The sequence below is a fragment of the Peromyscus californicus genome, unplaced genomic scaffold, assembly GCF_007827085.1.
Source record: "Peromyscus californicus insignis strain IS unplaced genomic scaffold, ASM782708v3 Scaffold_11__1_contigs__length_118956290, whole genome shotgun sequence".
Classification (NCBI taxonomy): domain Eukaryota; kingdom Metazoa; phylum Chordata; class Mammalia; order Rodentia; family Cricetidae; genus Peromyscus; species Peromyscus californicus.
Genome location: NW_026294402.1, coordinates 42915560 through 42937647, shown reverse-complemented (window position 1 = coordinate 42937647; position 22088 = coordinate 42915560). Strand labels below are relative to the sequence as shown.

Below are 22088 nucleotides of genomic sequence, written 5' to 3'. Positions count from 1 at the left end.
GGGAGGGGCAGGTAAAAAAAAAGAGGGGGGTATTAGTAAGGGAAAGATACATTTTAAAAATTCTTAAACAATCAGATTCTTTTTCGAAGTTAAACCTTTTCAAGTCCGCTGCTCAGAACTAATAAAAACTCAGGAGTGATACCTCCTGGAAACAGACAAACTTTAGCAATGGAATACAAGCCAGTCCCGTAACATCGGAAAACACGTGGCGGGGGAGGGGGAGCTGGCGGCTGGACCAGGGACTCCCGCTCCCACCAGCCCTTTCGGCAGCCAAGCGTGGCTGTGGAGGGCGAGTCGGCGCGCGGCATGTTGGGGCTTGTAGTCTTCTCCCGGCACCTCCCAGTGGGTTTGCGACGTTTAGCGACTGTGGCGCCTGCGCGCGCTGGGCCGGCGGGGCTGGGGCCGTGGCGGCTCGTGCCGGGTGATGCTAGGCGTATCCCTGGGCTCCAGGCTGTTGCGGGGCGTGGGTGGCAGGCACGGGCAGTTCGGGGCGCGAGGTGTTAGCGAAGGTGGCGCAGCCATGGCGGCAGGGGAGAGCATGGCTCAGCGGATGGTCTGGGTGGACCTGGAGGTGAGAGTCCGGCGGGGGGTGCGGGGAGGCGAGCCTGGGACCGAAGGACCCACCTGTTCTGGGAGGCGGCGGGGGTCCGGGTGTCAGGTGCGGCAGGTGAGCACAGCCCCGGGAGCCCGAGCCAGGAGTTCTGCGTGGTTCTGGGACTGTGTTGGACTGTGGGGTTTCTTTCCATCTGGGTGGAGCCATCCATGTGTCTTCCCTCTCCGCAGCCTCGACCTCCACCCAGATGTGAATTTGCCTAACCCTCTAGTGTCTCTGGGCTCAGGATCAAGGGTGGGGGTGGGGACAGCGCCTCTGAGCGCCCCCCCTCCCCGCCCCCACCTCCTAGCCTTAAAAGACTAGGTTGCTTAAACTAGTTGGGACTCAGGAGATGACTCAGCCTTACCCCTCATTCCATAAAAGAGAAAATTGAGGCCCCAGTTGAAGATTCAAGTTACTCAAAGTGCACTGGGAACAGAACCCTTTTTAGTTTTAACGCATTCATACTTAGGCCTGCCCCGAGCCTCAGTTTTTTCCTTATGAAAAGAGTTTAGTTGTTAACTTTTTACCCTAGATTATGATAAAGATCAGATGTTGGAACAAATTGGAAGCCTTTACAAACTTCAGATAGGTAATATTAGTGAGTTCACTTTTCTGTAACTAAGTGTTGTATTTATCTTGTTTACTTTGCATCTGTTCCCAGGACAGACACAGAATTTGGCATTAGCTAGCCCACAGTAAATGTCTGTTGCAGTCTCTGAGCGCTCAGAACTTATTATAAATCCCGAGTACTTCCCAGGAAAGAAACAGCATTACTGATCCTAGAATGTAATCCGAGTATGCACAAAGGAATCTATATAAACTTGGGCAGAAGAGGTTTACAAAAGATGGTTTCATGTGTTATATATATGCTCATTTAAAAAAAATTATTTTTATTTTTATTTTTTATTTTGCAGATGACAGGATTGGATATTGAGAAGGATCAGATTATTGAGATGGCCTGTCTGATAACTGACTCTGATCTTAACATTTTGGCTGAAGTAGGTGATGCCACGTAAATACATTCATACCACTTAAAGGGCATGGGGAATCTAAAGATGGCTTCTTCCACTCCAATTGAAAAATTTAGTGGCTTGAGGTCCATGTAGATTAAGGTCCACCATAATATGCTAGGATGTGTTAGAGTTGGTACTCAAACCAACATTGAGGTAGAAACAATTAGGAGGTGGAACTGAATTGACTTTTCAATTGAAATTTATAGAAACAAAGCTGACTGTTTTTCTGAGGGGTAAATAGTCCTGACGGCTTTACATGTGTTGGTTCTTATGACCATAAAGTTGGTTCTGTTAATAGTGCTTATTTTACATCTGAAGACATTGGGCTACAGAAATTTGGCGAATTTGGTTAGGTATTGGGGAAGCTGGTTAAAGGACTCTCTAGATCCAGGCAGTCTGAAGTGCTCCTAACCAGTAGTCCAGCCAGTTTTGGTCCTATCAGGTGTGGTGACCTATACCAGAGTTTTCCATCTTTATTTCATAACTTTGACTTTAATTCCATATATAGTTATCCCTTCACCACCCCATAGGGGATTAGTTCCAGGATTCCTCTGTAGGGACCAAAATTTCATGTGCCTACATCCTTTACCTAGTGAGTACTTGGAATTACTTCTAGATTGCCTGTGGTCATTCTTCCTGTAGAATACCCAATGCAGTGTCAGTGCATGTAAGTATTTTTTATACCGGGAATGGTAAGAAAAAAAAAAAAATCCATGTATGTTCCTTACAGACAGATGAGGGTCGGTCTGAGTTGGTTGCATCCTCACAGACAATACCTATTGTTCCAGATGGCTGATTGCCTTTTCAGCTGGGTGTGTGCTTCCTGCACGTCTGTGTTAGGGTCCAAGACCGTCGACTGATACTCTTCTAGACTGTGTTCTCTTAGCTTTAATAAAAATTTTGATCATGCTGCTTTTAACTGAAACATTTAGCAAAACAAGTAAAACACACCTGTTGGCGTTTGCATTTTAGCCACTCGTGAAGCATTTTAAAAGCTTGTGGTATCTTTGATTCATAGATGAAATCCCTGATCATGATATGGTCCTCAATATTTGAAGTAATTAAAAAACAAAGCAGCCTAGGCATAGTGGCTCATACCTTTAATCCCAGGGCTTGGGAGACAATGGCAGGTGGATCTCTGTGAGTTGAGACCAGCCTAGTCTGTATGGCTGGTTCCAGGCCAGCCAAGGCTATATAGTGGGGCTGGAGAGGTGGCTCAGTAGTTAAAACATGTACTACTCAATCGTGAAGAGTTTGCGTCCCAGTCCCCTACCTCTATCAGGTGTCTCACAAGCACCCAGATCTCCAGCTCTAAAGGATTTGATGGCCCTCTTCTGACCTCTATGGGTACCCCCACCAGACACCTACATATAGGAATAAAATCAGCAACAAACAAAAAACCAGCAAATCCCATAGGGATGCTGTGCAAAGGGGAGTCTTGTTAATAACGAGTTCTAAGAGGGTAGACTTGATAAACACAGAAGCTGTAGACATCTCCTAAGCCTACAGTTAGGACTTCTTTTTATTCCCTGGGTAGGCAGAGGAGATAAGGCATTTTCAGCTGGGCATGATATCACACACCTTTACTCTTGGCACTTTGGAAGGCAGAAGCAGGCCAATCTCTGTGAGCTTGAGGTCAGGCTGGTCTACAGAGTGAGTTCCAGGTCAGCCAAGGCTACACAGTGAGACTGTCTCAAAACAGCGACGACACCAGCAAAACTTAAAAACAAAAAAGAACAACAAAGGACATTTAGAGATGAATCCCTGTCTTGTCGTGGCATCAGACTTATCTAGAAGAGAACTAGAGATTATTTCTTATAACAACTTCTTTAAAACCTGTAAATAAATAAATCAAGCACCGAGCTTTAGGTTTGCTTGCTTATTTTTCTGACTTGGAACTTACTGGCAATAAACAGTCAAGTGTCTTTATTTTACCAGCTCTGCTTACCCTTGGCCAAAGAAGTATTTTTCTTTTAGCCTCTTGACGACCCAAAATACGGTTTTAATGGATCAGTTGGTTGATATGTACCCAGGGGAACTTCGGGTGTGCGTCCATACAGTTGCTCGTGAATGGGGGATTTGTTCGAAGGCTTAAGTCAATTGGCAAAGAAAACACTTAAGGGATGTCAGTTGTGTGGAAAGTATGTTTTGTTCTCATGCAAGGGTCTGAGGAACGTGTTTTTGTTTGTTTGTTTGTTTTGTTTTTTTTTTTTGCTGGTAGAAGCACCCTGTTTTGCAAACTTAATTTGGATGTCTTAGTTTGCCAAGGAGCAGTCTAGAAGAGGTCAGTAGATTTACAGTATGTCTTTTCTGTTCCCCAGTTTTTTTAAACTGTTTTTTTTTTTTTTAATTTCTCCACTGAGATTGTCAACATCTGTTTCTGTATTTGGTTACAATTCAGTTTTAGATGGCAGGCCTATTTTAGTACAGTTCTAGACTAGCTGTTGAGTTTAAGCTATAGGGGCTCAGTGGGGCCTTTGCTTGCTGCCAATTCTGATGACCTGAGTTCAATCCTTAGGAGCCACAGGACCAACACTTGTCTTCTGACTTACACACGCGCACGCGAACACACCTCCCCTGCCCCCCCCCCAACACAGACAGAGAGAGACAGAGAGAGGAATGTGTTGCACTTACATTCTTGCATACACATAAATAAATGATATAATTTTTTAAAAAGGATTTAAGCTGTGCTGATTAAACTTGAATTCCGCCGGGTGGTGGTGGCGCACGCCTTTAATCCCAGCACTCGGGAGGCAGAGCCAGGAGGATCTCTATGAGTTTGAGGCCAGCCTGGACTACCAAGTGAGTTCCAGGAAAGGCGCAAAGCTACACAGAGAAACCCTGTCTCGAAAAATAAAAAAAAAAAAAAAAAAAAAAAAAACTTGAATTCCTTTCAGTGACTGAAATCTCTTTACCACCTTACTAGTCATAATTGCTTGCATTAAGTAGTAGATAGTCTTCTGCAGAGAGTTTACATCAGTTGCCTATAATTTCTTGCATTCTGTTAGGGCCTGATGAGGAAAGCTAGACTTTCTTATGATCTTTGTCTTTTGAGGAGAAACAAATGTGATAAGCTTAGTTCTACTTGTTAGGCTCCCTGACAGACTCTATTACCTGGACTGGAGGGCTGGCAAGCTGGTTCAGTGGGTAAAGGGGCTTGAGGCCAAGACTGATGACCTGAATTTGATCTCAGAACCCAACTGGTAGAACTGACTCCCACAAGTTGTTCTTTGACTTCCACAATCACGGTGTGTTAGGAGTATGTGTGCACGCACGCGCAGATAAAATTTAAGGACCAGAGAGATAGCTCAGCAGTTAAAGTAGTGTACTGCTCTTAAAAGGGACCGGAGTTCAGTTCTCAGCACCCATGTTGGGCAGCTCACAGCTGCTTGTAACTCCAGCTCCAGGGGTGCTGTGCTCTCCGGCCTCCCAAGGATACGAGCATACATGTACACAGGCACACAAGCATATACATAACCAAAACTAAATTTTTAAAGGTTTTCTTAATTTAAAGAAATTTGTGAATGGAACTGAGAATTTGAGGGCCATTTTTTTCTTTATATATTATTAGTTATTTCTTTAAAAACGTTAGTTTTTTTAAATATAAAGCTAAAACTACAGAATATAACTTTATTCACAGTACACATATAGCAAGCTGTTGTTTATTTGATCCTTTTCCTCAGTCCTAGCCGCTCCAAAGTATGCAGATATCAACGTGTATTTCAGAAGGAAAAGATGTTGTTGGAGTAACAGCTTAGTCGTCGGTAAAGTGCTCACTGTGTACGCAGACCACCCTGAGTTAGATCTTCACCCCTATGTCAGGTGGTGGTGTGCATCTGTAATCCCAGCTGCAGGGAGGTGGAAAGAGGTGGCTCTTTGGGGACTTGCTAGCTAGCCTACTTAATTGGCAAGCCTTAGGTCCCTAGGTGGATGACTCATGAGGAACAACACCCAAGGCTGACCTCTGACCTCACATGCTTGTGCATATACGCCCCTCTCCCTAAATACACACATAAATAAATACAGTTTGAAAGTAGGGTTATTTCTGTTGATTCTTACATAGCTCTGGCTGGTTTAGAACTGACCTTGCAGACCCAGCTGGCCTCAGAGTCAAGGAGATCGGCATCCATCTCGGCCTCCCAAGTGCAGTGATTAAAGCTGTATGTATACACCATGCCCAGGTTCTTTTGATTTCCTTGATGACTAATGGCCTTTCCCACCCACAGGGTCCCAACCTGATTATCAAACAGCCGGATGAGTTGCTGGACAGCATGTCAGATTGGTGCAAGGAGCATCATGGGAAGGTAACATTACCAAATAACAAGATTGCTGCTTTGGGGATCGGTCACAAGCTTGTTGCTCGCACATCTGAATCCTGTGCCCTTGGTGGATGGTGTTATGAAAGGGTTAGCGGAAGATGGCTGGGCAAGCCTGGGCAGCTGCTTGCTTGTTCACTTTTCATCTTTGGGACCTCTCGAGATCACCTTCTCCTGAATGTCCTCTTTTTTTTTCTCTTCTACATTCAGTCTGTCGCGAACGCATTGTGGAATTTCAAGTGTTACTCAAGTCAGTCTTATGGATAAGGTTAGACCTCGACCCACAGAGAAGGGGGACTGCTGCTTTCCTGGTAGTAGCTGTCTCTTCCCAGAGGGTCTAGCCTTGGACTCTGAACGCCATCTTTTCTGACTGTGTGGAAGTGATATTAACAATCGGGAACATAACTTAATTTGGTTTGGATTCTTTAAGAAAGAAAATTGGTGTAAAGATGGTAGTTTCAGTTCAAACTTGAGCCCCTCCCCCCACAAAACTGGTCCAGCTGTGGTTATATTTACCGGTTTTAGAAGTGAAGTTTCATTTCGGATACGTTTGAAAACTGACTTCATGTGTTTCTGGTGGGGGCTGGGGATTCTCTCTTGCAGTCTGGTCTTACCAAGGCAGTGAAGGAGAGTACAATTACATTGCAGCAGGCAGAGTATGAATTTCTGTCCTTTGTACGACAGCAGACTCCTCCGGGGCTCTGTCCACTTGCAGGTAAAATCCAATCCTATGTCTATCTTGTAGATAGTCTTCTATAGTAATGGTTCAAGAAACCAGAGAGTTCCAGAGTTCCAGAGAAACCAGCTGAGACCATCCTTGCCTTCCACCCACCCTGATTTGGAGTACACGTCTCACTTTTGTGTATCAGTGAAATGGCTTGGAACTTGATCAGAGAAACACAGACGAACTCAGCAAAAATTCCCCCCATATTTTTATTATGGAAACAATTCCAAATGCACAGAAAAGTTGGATTTGGTCATCGTTAACCTTTGTCACGTTGGTTTCCCCTCTATTTTTCTTGCTGCTTTTGGACATTTGAAAATAAACTGCAGGCTTTGTGATACTTCCTTCCTAAAGTCCCCCTCAAGCAGCTCCTAAGAGTCAGGACGTTTTCTTATGTAACACAGTATTACTGTTGCATTGGAAATCATTAACATCATTTAAGAATATTCATGGTATCTTGCCCACATTTGAAATACCCTAAAGTGTCTGTTTTGAACCCAGATTTAGTCACTGCTCATATATATTTTATTTGGTTATTTCCTCTCTAGTTGGTTAGTCTAAAATCATTTACCTATCTCTCCCCACCCCTGCTCCATCCCTGAGACATTGACTTTAAAGAGACCAGGTCTATTACGCTAAGATTTTTAAAGGGTTGACATTGTCAGAGGGAAGGTAATGTTCTGTGAGGGTGTGTTTGCATTTGTGTATGTAAATTGGTATGGTAACTTAACACTTTCAATATAAAGAAATTATATATAAGAGCATATATTGTATAAATGGTTTTTTTTTTCTTAGCCGATGCGGCTGATGTCCATTTTAGAGTTCTCATTTAAAATCCAGTGTTTATAATATAAATTATTGTATGGAAACATGAATATGGATATGATTTGTCAAAAACATTGGAATGTAAAATAAAGGTTTATCTACTATATGATTCAGTTAAATTTTTAGTGTTAGTAGTGTGGATTTTGTGACACTGGGAACAAGTTTGCACATCTGGAATGAACTTGAAAAGTAACAGATTTAAACTCTTTAAGTGGATGGAAGGCTAGACGGTCGTTCTGCCCACGAGAGGCTGCTTACAAGTTTATTGTGAGCTAGACTGGTGACCTGCTGGAGAACCCATATTTATAACCTAATCCGAAGTTCTCGGATTTGATGGAGACATCAGTTTTTAGGAACTGTTTGAAAAAAAAAAGTTGACTACCATTTCAGATATGATCTATGAATGTTTATATCATGCTGTACGCTGTTAGAAATGCGCAGACGCGGTATGCTTCGTGTCTTTCTAGGGAATTCAGTTCATGCAGATAAGAAGTTTCTTGACAAATACATGCCCCAGTTCATGAAACATCTTCATTATAGGATAATTGATGTGAGCACTGTTAAAGAGCTGTGCAGGTAAGGGCTATATTTAGGATCCATTCTGTTGCCTCATGTAGCATGTTTTAATGGAGAATTTGTAGAAAATAATTGAATAGAATCAAGGGTGCTGAGTGGGTGTGTCTTCCTTGTCCCAGTCTCATTTGTCCAGGTCCTTATTTATTCTGAGTGATGAGGCGTGGGAGAAATGTCAGAAGTCTTCCACGTAGATTTCATTAAGCCAGAGAACCTGTGTGTTGGCCTACCCACTGGGAACATGGGCATGAAACGCTCTTGAGTAGCTCAGTCTAGTGAGTTGACAGAGGTGTAAAAAACGCCCTAAAATTAAACTGCCTAGTGACTCGTGTGATGGGGATGCAGGCAGAATATGAGGGGGCCAGGGAGAGCTCAGCGTGCTGGAGGAAAAGGGGGACTCAGAAAGCTTTATCTAGCACACAGCCCTTTCAGTGAGATTGAAAGAGGTTTGAATGAGGAGAGAACATTCCTGAATGCAGGCAGAGATAGGAGGATGCTAGGGAATTGGAAGCTGAGACAAAATAGGCACAGGGATGGTGGGATGTAGCAGAGGGGGAATGTTTGCCCAGCATGCAGGAAGTTCTGGCTTGTAGCCCCCAGCAGTGTATACACAGGATGTAGTAGTTCACATCTGTAACTCCAGCCCTGGGGAAGATGGAGGCAGGAGGATCAGGAAGCCAGCCTGGGCTACATGAGACCCTGTCTTAAAAAAAAAAAAAAGATGCACGTTAAAATAAATTGCAGATTATTTGTTAATGCTGAGGTGGAAAGCTTGAGATTGGCAAAGGGGAGACCAAGGCTGGACCACAAAGGGCTTGTGGACCTGCTCAAGATGTTTGATTTCATCCTATAAGGGATGCAGCTCCTTTGAGAAAGTGTTAATGGAAGGATGAGGACAAATTGTATTCCGCTTAGAAGGTGGCAGGTAAAGTGATAGAAAGACGTGTATCATCTCAGGGACTGCGAAACAAGGGAGGGAACTGGCCATTGGGTACTCGGAAGGGATAAAACATTCGCCGAGGTCAGCAAGCATGCTGCTAGATGCCTGGATGAGGGGGCAAAGAAAGAGACCCTCGAGAAAGGGGTTAGCATTCCTGGCTGAAGCAGCTTAGGTGGATGGTGGACCTGCTCAAACGAGAGACAAAGAGGAAGGGCTGCATTTGCAGATGGGAGTGGAGGATGTGTGGTCTTCTATGTATTCCATTAGAAGTGCCTGGTGGGTTAGGTGGAGATGCCCAGCAGGCAGTTAGATATGTGGGACAGGAAGTGTGGCAAGGGCTGGGCTGATGTTAGAGACTTAGGAATCCTCTATATTGACAGACTTGTTTAAAGAGAGTTTCTAGGGTAAAGAGAGGAAAAGCCTTTTCCAGTGTTAATTAGTGACCTGAAAAGGTCGGGGATGTAGCTCAGTTGTGGAACCTTGCTTAGTCTGTGGGAAGCCCTGGGTTCGATTCCTAGCACCTCAAACCAGGCCAGGTGCCTGTTATTGTACTCCTCTGGAGGTGGAGGCAGGAGGACCAGGAGGACCAGGGCAGCCTGTGCTACCTGAGACCCTGTCTCAAACAAGCAAAAGCCAGTAGATAGATGACTTGAAGGTGATTGCTCAGTGTGCTTGAGACGGCTTCCTTTGAGAGTTTATAATTTTTACTGTGTATAGACGCTGGTATCCAGAGGATTATGAATTTGCACCGAAGAAGGCCGCTTCTCACAGGTAAGATCGGGACCTTCTGATGAGGGCTGACACACACTTAACCCCAACCTGACTTCTTAAATAATAACCTCTCTTCTCTATTCTTTCCTGGGCAAAATCAAGTCGTGGAAAGGTAACTTTCCTACACTAAGAGCCCCAAGGATTCTGGCTAGGTTTCTCCATCCTGTTCTCAGCAGGGTTCTATCTTTGGCTTTTTTGGGGGTGGGGTCGGGGGGTGTTGTTTTGTTTTGAGTCATGTAGTCTGTTATAGTCTTAAAACATGGTTTGAAAGTAAGACAAAACAATTTGTGACCTTTGTAGAAACTAGCACTGTTAATCTCTCTTCTCACAGAGGATGCAGATATGTGGCCATCAGAAATAGGACACTATAGCCGGGTGGTGATGGCATATGCCTTTAATCCCAGCACTCGGGAGGCAGAGGCAGGCCTGGTCTCCAGAGCCAGTTCCAGGAAAGGCGCAAAGCAACACAGAGAAACCCTGTCTCGAAAAAACCAAAAAAAAAAAAAAAAAAAAAAGTTAGGACACTGTAAACTTTTGTATCAGGCAGTTGTCCTGCCTAGATACTTTTGCTTTTTGGTGTGTCTGTGCTGGCAACTTCAGGCACACACTCTTTCTTTTCAATTTTGGAGCCATTTAGAAAGAAAAGCTGACTGATAAGGACAGGTTAAGGGAAGCATTTGGTTTACTGATTTACTTAATTGAGATACTCTGTAGTGTACAGTTCCAGGCATCACAGAAAGACCAGTCCCTCAGCTAGAATGGCCTTCTCTTGTGTCCACGGGGGCGTCCCTAGATGATAGTGTACTAATTCAGGGGGCATCCCTAGATGATAGTGTACTAATTCAGGTCTAAGATACTTTATCAGAAACAATGGAGGTTTAGAATTTTCTGGAGTTTAGACTTTTTCAGATTTTATTGATTTTCCTATTACATTGCGGCATGCATACATGTGTGGTCATGGTGCATGTATGAAGATGTAGAGGCAGGTCTTAAGAGTTAGGCGTGTGTAGTCATCAGGCTTGGCAAAGGTGTCTTTATCCTCTGACCCATCTCACCAGCTCCTTTTCAGTTTAGGAAGCTGATAGTCACCTACATTGTTCATTATTAGTCCCCTAAGTAGATTTGAAGAAAACTGGCCCCCATAATACAATAGACATTTCTACAAAAAAAAAAATGTGGTTTTTCCCACAAGATGGCATAGCTCACAACTGTATGTAAACTTTTGCCAAGTTTGGGTCCAGCTTTGCCATACAGCGGGTTCTAAAAATACTTTGAGATTTTCGTCTGTTTTCGAGTTCAATATTGTGATGAGAGATTATGCATTGTTGGGGCTGAGGACATACTTCAGTTGGTAAAGCACCTAGCTCACCATCATAAGCACAGAGACCTAGGTTCCATCTCCAGAATTCATGTGAAATGCTGGGTGGTGCATGCTCTGTTCTCAGCACTGAGGAGGCAGAGAAAGGCTGAATAGGGTTCCATGGCCTGCCACTCTAGCCTAGTTGGTGAGCTGCAGGCTAACGAGAGACCCTGTCTCAAGAGTGGGATGGCATCTGAAGGATGACGGCCTTGGTTGACCTCTGACCTATAAATGCAAACACATATGTGTGAAAAAATGTGCTTATGTGTTGTTATGTTACGGGGGGGGGGGGGATATATGTATGTATATCTCCAAATAATATTTCAAATTTATTTTTGACAGTATCATGCATATTTACAATGTATCTCCATCATATCTACCCCAATTCCTACCCTTTCCGTCATCACTTCATCCCCCACTTCCCGCCTCCTTAAAATGTCCCCCTCCTACCTTTATGGTTTTGTTTGTTTGTTTTTCTTGTGTGTGTGTGTGTTGGATTGAGACAAGGGCTCTCTGTATAGCCCTGGCTGTCCAGGCATTTGCTGTTTAGACCAAGCTAGCCTCACACTCACAGAGATCTGCTTGCCTCAGCCTCCTGAGTACTGGGATTAACAGTGCACACCAGCACACCCATTTTCCTTTTCTCTTTTGTATAACCCACTGAATCCAGTTAGTGCTGTCTGCTCACACATGTGGGGTCACCTGCCACAAAGAAAAATGACCCTCACCCCAGCAGCCATTGCTTGCCAATAGCTCTTCAGCTGGGGGCAGGAGGCTCTATTTTATAGAGTTTCAGTCCTCTACCACACCTATATGACTTAGGAAAAATGAATTATTGCCTTTGCCACAGAAATGAAGGCCTTAAAACTCCAGCAATGAATACTCTGGAAGAGGCCCTTGGCCCACCACAGTGTGTTGATTTACTTACATACCATTTTATTCTTGGTTACCTGATTTCTCAGGCTACAACAGCTGAGAAACAGCATGTCGGAGAAGAAAAGCTGTTAGGTGGAGGCAGGCTTCCTGTGATCATAGCACACATTACCACAGAAAGGAGGCAGAGCCTCCTCTATGGCTAGGTACCGTCTCATCTGATGATTGGCGTTCATTAGGATGACGGAGACTTGAGCTGCGGGAGTATGTAGGTATATTCTGTTCAGGGACATCCCTGAATATTACACAGTGTTTCCAAAGCTCTGGTTCTTGGGCTGCTGGTAAGTATTCCATGAATGTGGTTGGTTACATTGTAGAAATATAGTATGTGTAGTACAGGTTCTTCTTAGGAATTCATGTGCATATTAAATTAGTCAATGTTTTGGAGAGAACCTCAGGAAAGAAATGGTTAACCTAGCTTCTTCCTAAAGTCATTTGAACCTGAGATCCCCTCCACCCCAAGCACATCCTAGTCCTCTGAAACAAAGGGGATTTTTAGTCTCCTGCATTCACAACATAAAATAAAGCAAACACCAGCGCCGGTGACTTAGTACCACTGACGTGTTCCACTTCTTTCCATACCAGCTGTGGCGTTCACACTAACTAACCCGTTCCCAGGTCGCTTGTAAGAAGTCACGGTTTTCATCTCCAGTGTTTGGGACATTTTTTTTTTCAGTGTGGTGTGTTTGCTTGTAGGGCACTCGATGACATTAGTGAAAGCATCAAAGAGCTTCAGTTTTACCGAAATAACATCTTCAAGAAAAAGACAGACGAAAAGAAGAGGAAAATTATAGAAAATGGGGAAAATGAGAAGACTGTGAGTTGATGCCAGTTCTCAAGCTGCACAGCCCACCTAGTTTGTCAGAAGCCACGTTAGTGTCTCCTTCCTGCTGGTGACTCGGCAGAACACCTTTTCTAAAGAAAAAAAAAATCCACTTACCTTTGCATCTCCAGACTCCTTAAGCAGACAAGACCTCACTATTTCTTCTAACTTGCTGTTTCCAGTAGGACACAGCAACAACTCTGTAAGCTTCAGGCCACGCCCACCCCCTCAGTCCATATCCGCATTTGCTTATAGGCCATTCTTTTTGTTTGAGAAATAAATAATAAATAAAGCTAGTTCTATTGAAATGCAACCCTTTCCGTACCATCTGTTCTTTAGTGATTCCGTCGCTGGGGAAGGATGTTCCTTCAAGTAGTGTGGCTAAGGCTTAAATCTCAAAATGCAGCTGGATTAAGGTGTGTGTTTCAAACAGGAAGTGAACGGACTCTGTTGCTTTGCACATCAAGAGTAGGTCGAGGAGTTGGGTTGTAAGGGGATTTGGGCCCATCATTATCCAGTTAACAGCTCTGGGATGGACTGCTCTCCAGCGCGTTAAGAAATCCAGGTAAGCACACAGGGTTCTGTAAGCAGTCCTGAGGCTTTATTGGCTAGCACATATGTCCAAGATAGTCACCGTGTTGGGTTTATAGACCAAAGCTAGCCTGTGGCCTTAGGTAAGTAGCCAAGGAGGAATTTCAGTATACATATGTTAACTCCCCAGTTTAGCTTGTCAAGACCACAGGACTGAAGTGACTCTTTTGCCAATGGGGGCAGTAGAGTCATCTGTAGAACTGGCCTCGTTTCTTTGGGCACCTCATTCTGACAAACGGTTCCTAAAGGCTATTAGACTAGGGAAAGGCTTGGAGTGGCCTGCCTCTCATTGAGAAGCACCCGAAAGAGAGACTTTTATGATGGTCTCAAGTTATATCCTGATTCAGTTATACAGTTCTTGCATTAGCAGAGTGGTGTGGTCCTAGTGTGTGCTAGTTACCCATGCAGAGAGCCCTTGGTTGTGGATTTGAGTAATTCTGATATCTTCATCTGGGAAACACTTTAACATGTGCTGAGTTGTATTTCCTAGACATCCTTGGGGAGATAAACGGAGATGTTAGTGTAACTTCTGCCAAAGGAACTCATTCAGCCTCAGGTTCGCATGGCTAAAAGTGTGAGGAGCTGAAGAGATGGATCAATGGGTAAGAGCACTGGCTGCTCTTGTCGAGGACCTAGCTCTTCCCAGCACCCATATGGTGGCTCACAACCATTTCTGTCTCCAGTCTCAGGGAATCTGACACCCTCTTCTGGCCCCCATGAGTACAGCATGTATATGATACGTGTTCAGGCAAACACTCATACATATAAAAATAAATCTTAAAAAAAAATTGAGTAGATAAAGGTGGTGGAGATGTGGCTCAGCAATGTCCAGTGTGCACCGCTCTTGCAGAGGACCTGAGTTTGGTTTCCAGCACCCCTGTTGGGTAGCCCACAGCTACCAGTCAGTCCAGCTCCAGAGGACCCTTTCTGGACGCCGAGACCACTGTACATAGACACACATGCAAAATTTGACTAGATCAATGGTTCTCAACCCATGGGTCATGATCCCCTTTGGGGTTGAACGACCCTTTCGCAGGGGTGGCATATCAGATACTTAACATTATCCACAACTAGCAAAATGACAGTTATGAAGTAGCAACTGGAATAATTTTATGGTTGTGGGTCACCCCAACATGGGGACCTGTGTTAAAGGGTGGCAGCATCAGGAAGGTTGAGAACCACTGGACTAGATGAAAACTTATATCCACAGCTGTATGTGACCTGCGTTATTTCTGTTCTCTGACATGGCATATGCCAACATCCATGTTTTGGAAGACGAGACTAGGTAGTATAGTTAGGAATAGGGCTTCTGTCTCAAACTCTGGATTCGAATTCAAGCTCCTGCTATACTGGCAAGTTCACTTACCGGAACCTCAATTTCAGGGTCTGTAAAGGAAGATTAATGGTACCCAACTCAAAAGATTGCTAGAATGAAGCTGAATGCTGTGGCTAGAGGGCCAAGCTCTGTGCCTGTGACACAGTAAGGGCCCATAACGATAGCTCCCTAGTACTGCTGAGGGAGGCTTAGTGTTTCCACCTAAAATTTGCAACATGCTCTTTGCTGTTACTTTATCCTCAGAAACATGACAGATTCTAACCCAAGAGTAGGTGCCAAGGCGCCAGGAACCAGACACTACTGATTCAAGCAGGGTTTTCTCCACCCACAGTGACCGTCCAATGTCCTCATCAGTTTTAACTATTTGAACCATAACGTTAAGTTAAAAGCAAAGATAAAACCTTCCCGGCATTAAGTCTTTGTCACATAAATGGCTGCCTTCCTGACTAAGTCTTGTTCTGCATCTTCATTGGTTAGTAGAACCCTTTCATCCTGAAATGAAGCCCGTGTTACATCCAGTGGAATGATTGGCAGCCCTGGCCTGATGCGCGTCTGCGTAAAGACATGATGGCTTGATGTTAGTTCATCAGTTTTCACTCTGCTTAAAAAATAAGGAGCTCTACGGATAGTGCTGGCCCTTTGGGTTCCTTAGGGGATTCCTGAAGCTGTGAAGTCATTTCTGTGACATGAACTACAGCGCAAATTGGTTTAAACGTAACTCCAGCTCAAAAACTGTCAGCATGTGCGCCTCGCAGAGGTGGCTACTCCTGGGACGTTTCACTGGTGCCTCTGTCCGAGGAGTGATTCTCCTGCAAGCTGTATTCCTGGGGTGATAAGGTATACTTCCCCTGCCGAAGAATCAGGAGGTGACCGAAACGGCACCAAGCAATAATCTCCTTAAGCACTGCGGCCATTATACTGTGTGGCAAGAAAGAACCCCTTTCCCCCAATAGTGTCTTCATGGAGAGAAGATGCCCCAGTGTTCTCATTTACAAAATAGTACATCTGTTCAGAAAATAAAACCAGCCCAACAAAAAGCTGACAGATACAGAAATTAATCTTTGGCTTTTTTTTTTTTTTTTTTTTTTTTTAAGACAGAATCTTGCTGTATGGTCCCAGCTGTCTTGGAACTTACCCTGTGGACCAGGCTGGCCTTGAACTCAAAGAGCCCTGCCTTTGTCTACTTTCTAAGTACTGGGATTAAAGGTATATGCCAGTCACCAGGCCCAGCAAAACTGGACTTCTTACGTATGTGAGTTGTAAAGGAAAAAATGATAGCGAGTCACATCGAGGACAGGTTTGTCACACTGATCACACCGTGGTTGTACATGAGTGTCCCAGGCTCACCCAAATAGTCCCAGATTTTGGAAGATTAAAAAGCAGTAGAGACAGTAGAAAATTGGTTGTTGCTACGATAAGCCATATACAGCAGATTGATGATGGCAAAAGCCGTTATATTCTATATCTGTTGATGAGGGCAAAGGCAGTTAGGCTATGTACTTACTGCTATGTGCTGTGTGTCTGTTATGAAGATTGAATTGTAGAAATTTAGGCAAAGCCTTTCGTTTTTTTGTGGCTCCTTTTAAAACCAAAGAGAGCCCAGTAAAAATGTAAATGAAGAGATGCTCTCTGGTTGAGCATCTGCTGTCAAGTAAAGGGTGATCAGCTTCCAAAGGCCTGCAGAGGTAAGGGTTTGTCTGCATCCCACTAGAAAACAGGTCAATTCAGTGTGGCAAGTTGAACATGGAGGACCTGAGACTTGGCTTAGTCTTCAGGGTCATTTAGTGAGCTTAGTTTTGTACACGGGTTGGTTATTTCAGATACAGTAAACAAGGGCATCTCTAGGGGAACACATGCTAGAAAATGGGGAATTTGAGCTTGGAGCAGAAATAGTGTTCTTGTGCAGATGAAAACATGCCATGAACAAACTTCCCATGAGCAGCCCACCAGGGTTCTTAGGGGATCCAGGACACATCACACGACTTGGGTTGTGTAACCCTATGGCTATGTTCTTGTTGCTGTGGATCAGCACACTTTAAAGTAAGAGAAATGGGAAATTTCATTACACTCGCTCACATCCATCAAACATGCAGAATTCATTATGAATCCTTTTCAGACTGATCCTGTCTTAGGACCAGTATGTAATTGTAGCAGCTTGCAGGAGCTGAACATGTGGAGCCTGGCTCGTGTTCCTAGGAAAAGTTACATCCTTTTTGATTCTTGTGAAAAAGAGGAAGCAGGCAAGTGGGGAGGGGTGGTGGTGCTTTTCTGTCAGTGTCCAAGGGGTTTAGGGAATTGATTTTTTGTTAATAAGATGAGGAATGGTTAGCAAAATCCCATTCTTCAAGAGGATCCACCTTCTTTACCCACTGAGGTGGAGAAGGTGATGCCTCTGAGCTGTGTGTATTGGATAGTCTAGATGAATTCCATTTCAGTAGCTTACAAATTATATGGAACAATCTAGTTACAGACATGCATAATATGTAATATCTTTAAAAATGTGTGTGTGTGTGTGTGTGTGTGTGTGTGTGTTCATGCACGCACATTCGTGTGTGTGCTGCACATGTACTTGTGTGTGCTGGTGCCCCATGAATATGTGCAGAGGCCAGCAGAAGCCAGCTACCATCCTGCTTTATCAATCACTCTCTGCCTTATTTCTTTGATACAGGATCTCTCACTGAACCTGGCTGTCAGAGAAAGCCCCAGAGATCCCCCTGTCTCCACCCCTCACAAGACTGGTGGCAGTTGCACATATGATCACACTCTTGCACACACAGTAAGCACTCGTACCCACTAAGCCCTTTTCCATCCTGTGTGTCCCATTCTTTCTTCTCTTTTAGTTGTGTTCTGTTAATCAATGTTTTCTGTGCATTCTTTTTCACCTTAGAGGTTCAAAGATACTTTCTCATCTAAGTCTGTGTTTCTCTGTTGTGAAGCTCTGTGAAATAGGTTCATGGGATGGTCAGTCATGTTATGTACATCATTCAGAACCAGCAGAAATGGAGACACAGGTAGGGACATGGAAGAACAGCTGAGGACACCAGGAAGGTGCTGGAATGCGAGCTTCCAGAGATGTAAGTGCCCTTCTGTACCCCAGGGTTACTGCTTCCTAGAAAACCTCATTCATCTTCAGTATTTGCTTTATGCAGCTTTGGGTTTTAGCGGAGGTAAAACTGTGCATCATTTGAATAGTCTTTGCAGCCTCCACTTTGCCAAAGAAGGATGTTACAAACACCATCTGCTGCCACCGCCATTTCACAGATCCACTTTAAAACAAGCGAGGATGGGAGTTCAGAAAGATAGAGCAAGTACTTTACATGGGATGAATTTAATTTTGTGAAAATTTCATTTATGCCCCTTTTATTCATTATACTATAAACTGACTGAAAAAACATAGATTTAATGTATACCCATCAGTCCCCAGGTTGGAGTTTGGGACTTATGGATGTGTTTATGTCTGGGATATCTGTCTAAAACCCTCTCGTAGAAAAGTAACTATATGTTGTATCATCATCATTTTATTTTTCACTACTGCTGCTGCTGCTGCTGCTATTATTATTATTATTATTATTATTATTATTATTATTATTATTAGACAGGATTTCAACTGTGTAGTCCTGGCTGGTCTGGAACTTGCTTTGTAGACCAGGCTGACCTGGAACTTAGAGAGATCACCTACCTTTGCCTCCTGAGTGCCAGGATTAAACGTGTACACCACCACACCCAGCTATTTTAAAAATTGTTTTCTCCTTTGACAACTTCATGTGTGTATATACATGTGTGTATATACTGTTTTCACCCCCTATGACCCTTGCTCATCCCTCTCCCACACCCACTGAACTTCCTCTTCCCTACAAGTCCCCCTCCTGCTTTCATACCTCTGTTGTTTGTTCTTTTGTGACCCACCGAATTTAATTCAGTTGCTACAGAATTAAATAAAAATGGCCCCTCCCCCATTTATGATGGAATGTTGAATAATGTGTCTTGTGCAGGTCTTCTGCAGGTCACCACAGCTACTGCGAGATCATGAGTGCAATGGCCCATGTCATGTCCACATATTACTGTTGTCTTCACTGGCTAGTCATTCGACACTGTTTTTGCCCACTGCAGAGTGAAAGGACTTGGACAACATCTTCATGGTAGTCTAACTGAGATGTGATTGGTGTGGTAACGATCTGGGAAACAAGTGTCTTAAAAGGCTCTGTCCATGTCTTCACATCTGCTGGGGGTCTTTCCAGGAGTGTGGCTCATGGTAGTCTAACTGAGATGTGATTGGTGTGGTAACGATCTGAGAAACAAGTGTCTTAAAAGGCTCTGTCCATGTCTTCACATCTGCTGGGGGTCTTTCCAGGAGTGTGGCAAATCCCTTAGTGATCTAAACTTTGTTTGTGTAGGTTTGACATTCTAAGGTGACCGTCCACCATAATGTCTTTGATATTTTAAACGTAGACTTTCTGAATCTGGGGAAGGACAAGGCCACAGCTGAGGGTGTGGGGGGATAGAGGGTGGGGTTAAATTATCTTGGGGCTTCAAAATGTTAACTAAAAAATTAAAAAAAATAGTTTGATTTTAATTAAATCCTGAATTTCATGTTGGCTTTAAGAGCATATGTAGATGTTTTCTGTGGTAAAGAACAATTTTTTTAAGACAAGCATAACATGTTTTTATACATTGAGTGACTCAAAGACTTGGAAAATAGGGTACTGTAGGCTGCTGATGAATCATTCTAAGTTTATATGAAAGATTTGTCTGTGCTTTGGGAAATACATAGCTTGAACTACTTAAATGGCTACTATACATAAACATTTCTGGAATGTGATTTAGTAGATAGTAAGAAAAGAAGATGAAGGATTCACTGTTTCAATTAGTTTTAAAATTTTCAGTATTCATATTGATGGCTTAATTGCTGGTTGTTCTAGAAGTAGAGTGCTCATTAACTTTGTGTTCTGGTGGGCAGTGTGTGCACGCAGAGGTGCAGAGGTGATGGTACCTGGTGGTGGGCAGTGTGTGCACACAGAGGTGCAGAGGTGATGGTACCTGGTGGTGGGCAGTGTGTGCACACAGAGGTGCAGAGGTGATGGCACCTGGTGATGGACTGAGGGAGATCAGAGGCCTCTTCTGGACAGCAAGTGTGGAGTTCCCCTAGGAGGTGTGTTAGTCTGATTCAGAAAGCTGTGAAGAAGGGTGGGGAGCACAGACAGCGGTGGCCTTGAGGTAGCAGAGAGTGCTGTGTATTCTGGAGACTCCCAGGAAGTCAACTGATGGAGCCTAATAAGTGAGGGAAAGGAGACTTGAGATTCTACTGAAGAATTCTGTTGACTTCTATTCTATTGAAGTCAATGAATTCTACTTCAGTTCTGTTGAGGTAAATGCACGATGACGAATGAGCGGATGATGGGCCGTCTGGTCAATTGAAACACTAGAGTGTCTCAGAGGGTGTGCAGACCTTAGGTTCCATGTTAGAGGCCCAGAATTCTCCTTTGGGGTGGGGGGTGGGGGAATCTTATTCCAGCCAAGCACACAGAAGCCTGATGTGTGATTCAGGATGCTTACTAGTTTACATTGGGAGTTTCCAGTGTGTGTGTGTGTGTGTGTGTGTGTGTGTGTGTGTGTGTGTGTGTGTGTGGTGTATGTGTGTGTGTGTGGTATGTACACATGAATGTGGATGTCAGCAGTTGACATCATATGTCTTCCTCAATTGCTCTCCACTTAATTTTTTTTGAGAAGGTCTCTCATTGAACGTGGAGCTTCCTGATTTGTCTAGGCCGGCTGCCCAGGGAGCCACAAAGATCCACTTGTCTCTGTCTTCCCAGTACTGGATTACAGGTGCCCAGCATTTAGCCATCTCTTTTGTGCATTCTCGGATTCTCACATCCTTCTGTTTGCATGTCAGGCCCTTTCCTGACTAAACTCTTATCCCCAGACAAAGAGTTGTTTCGACATCAAGTAACTTTTTCCCTGTTAGTGTCCTCAGAGCTAATCCAGAGTGAAGATGGAAAAGACTCAGGTCTGAGTGGGTATTTCAGGGGAGTAGAAAGGGAAAGGGGGCTAGGGTGGGAGACAGCAGCTGATGAGCCGTAGGAGTGGGGCTGGGTCACAAAATGTTTAAGCTGGCTTTTCGTGCACTATCGTTTATGGCTCTAATTCAGTGTATGAAATGGCTACTACCTAGTCTCACATTAATTAGCAAAACCAGCTGAAGCAGAGCCTGGACAACGGGAGTGACAGGATGGACAGTGCTTCTCAGCAGCTGTAGTCCAGCAGTCATTCGTGGAAGGTGCTAACCATGAGAACAGCGGGGGGATTGGCTTGTCTGTGGTACAAGAAGAAGCTTGATTTTTAAAAATTACAATATTCATGCAAAAGGTCACCCTAGAAGGCTGCCATTCTGAGGATACGTGTGTGTGTGTGTGTGTGTGTGTGTGTGTGTGTGTGTGTGTGTGTGTGTGTACATGTGCATGTTATGGTGTGAGTGTGGAGGTCTGAGGACAATTTCCAGCAGTTTCCACCACATGGGTCCCGAGGATTGAACTGACATCAGGCTTGTAGTAGTTATTCATGTGTTTTTACTATTACTATTTTTTTTAGACCTCGTCTTTCATTTATAGAGGAGAGAGTATTTATGTGAACGTTTAAAGTATTTTTCATAAGTGTGGGTGTTTTGCCTGCATGTCTGTCTGTGCACTGTGTGTTTACTAGTTGCCTGTGGAGGCCCGAAGGGAGTACTGGGTCTTCAGAAGCTGGAATTCCAGAGGGTTGTGAGCTGCCACGGAGGAACTGAACATGGAGCTTTGGTAAGATTGGCCTGTATTCTCAACTTACTGACCCATCTCTCCAGCCACCTACAAGTATTGAAATATAATATTGTATGAGTGACAAGAACATCCCCCAAATGTATGTTCATTATAATTTTTAAAAATTGTATGTGTATGGCTATTTTGTCTGTATGTGTATCTGAGTGAGATGTGTGTGCCTGGTGCCTGAGGGGGTCAGGGAAGGTGTCAAAAACCCTGGGAACTGGAGTTCCAGGCAGTTGTAAGTTGCCATATTGGTACCTGGGAATCACACCCGAGTCTTCTGGAAGAACAGCAAGTGCTCTCACCACGGAGCCATCTCTCTAGTCCTGCACGATTGCTTTTGACATTTATTTTATTTTTATTTATGTGTATCTGCGTTTTTGTATGTCATGTGAGTGCAGGTGCACACAGAGGCCAGAAGAGGGCATCAGATCCCGTGGAGCTTGGATTATAGATGGTTGTGAGCCACCTGATGCTGTGAAAGAATCAAA

General features: G+C 44.0%; 1 protein-coding gene across 2 annotated transcripts; it reads left to right on the top strand.

Moving 5' to 3' along the window:
• Positions 1–346: 346 nt before the first annotated feature.
• On the top strand, positions 347–13186 carry Rexo2 (RNA exonuclease 2). Of its 2 annotated transcripts, XM_052759687.1 has the most exons (7): positions 348–571; positions 1510–1593; positions 5835–5912; positions 6528–6639; positions 7941–8049; positions 9704–9757; positions 12747–13186. In XM_052759687.1, exons 1-7 carry the CDS (start codon positions 425–427, stop codon positions 12874–12876), a joined length of 714 nt encoding a protein of 237 aa, XP_052615647.1. In that variant the 5' UTR covers positions 348–424; the 3' UTR covers positions 12877–13186. The 2 variants fall into 2 exon arrangements, with proteins under 2 accessions (XP_052615656.1, XP_052615647.1); XM_052759696.1 differs by lacking the exons at positions 6528–6639; positions 7941–8049; positions 9704–9757; positions 12747–13186 and adding an exon at positions 6670–7592 and having other exon boundaries at positions 347–571.
• Positions 13187–22088: the final 8902 nt, after the last annotated feature.

What these genes read in the sequence shown, in the direction of transcription:
- Rexo2 (XM_052759687.1), top strand. Translation starts at nt 425, where the DNA reads ATGCTAGGCGTATCCCTGGGCTCCAGGCTGTTGCGGGGCGTGGGTGGC. An exon ending in GGGGCTCTGTCCACTTGCAG is followed by an intron (nt 6,640 to 7,940) that starts GTAAAATCCAAT and finishes GTGTCTTTCTAG; the next exon opens with GGAATTCAGTTCATGCAGAT. An exon ending in ACTGTTAAAGAGCTGTGCAG is followed by an intron (nt 8,050 to 9,703) that starts GTAAGGGCTATA and finishes TACTGTGTATAG; the next exon opens with ACGCTGGTATCCAGAGGATT.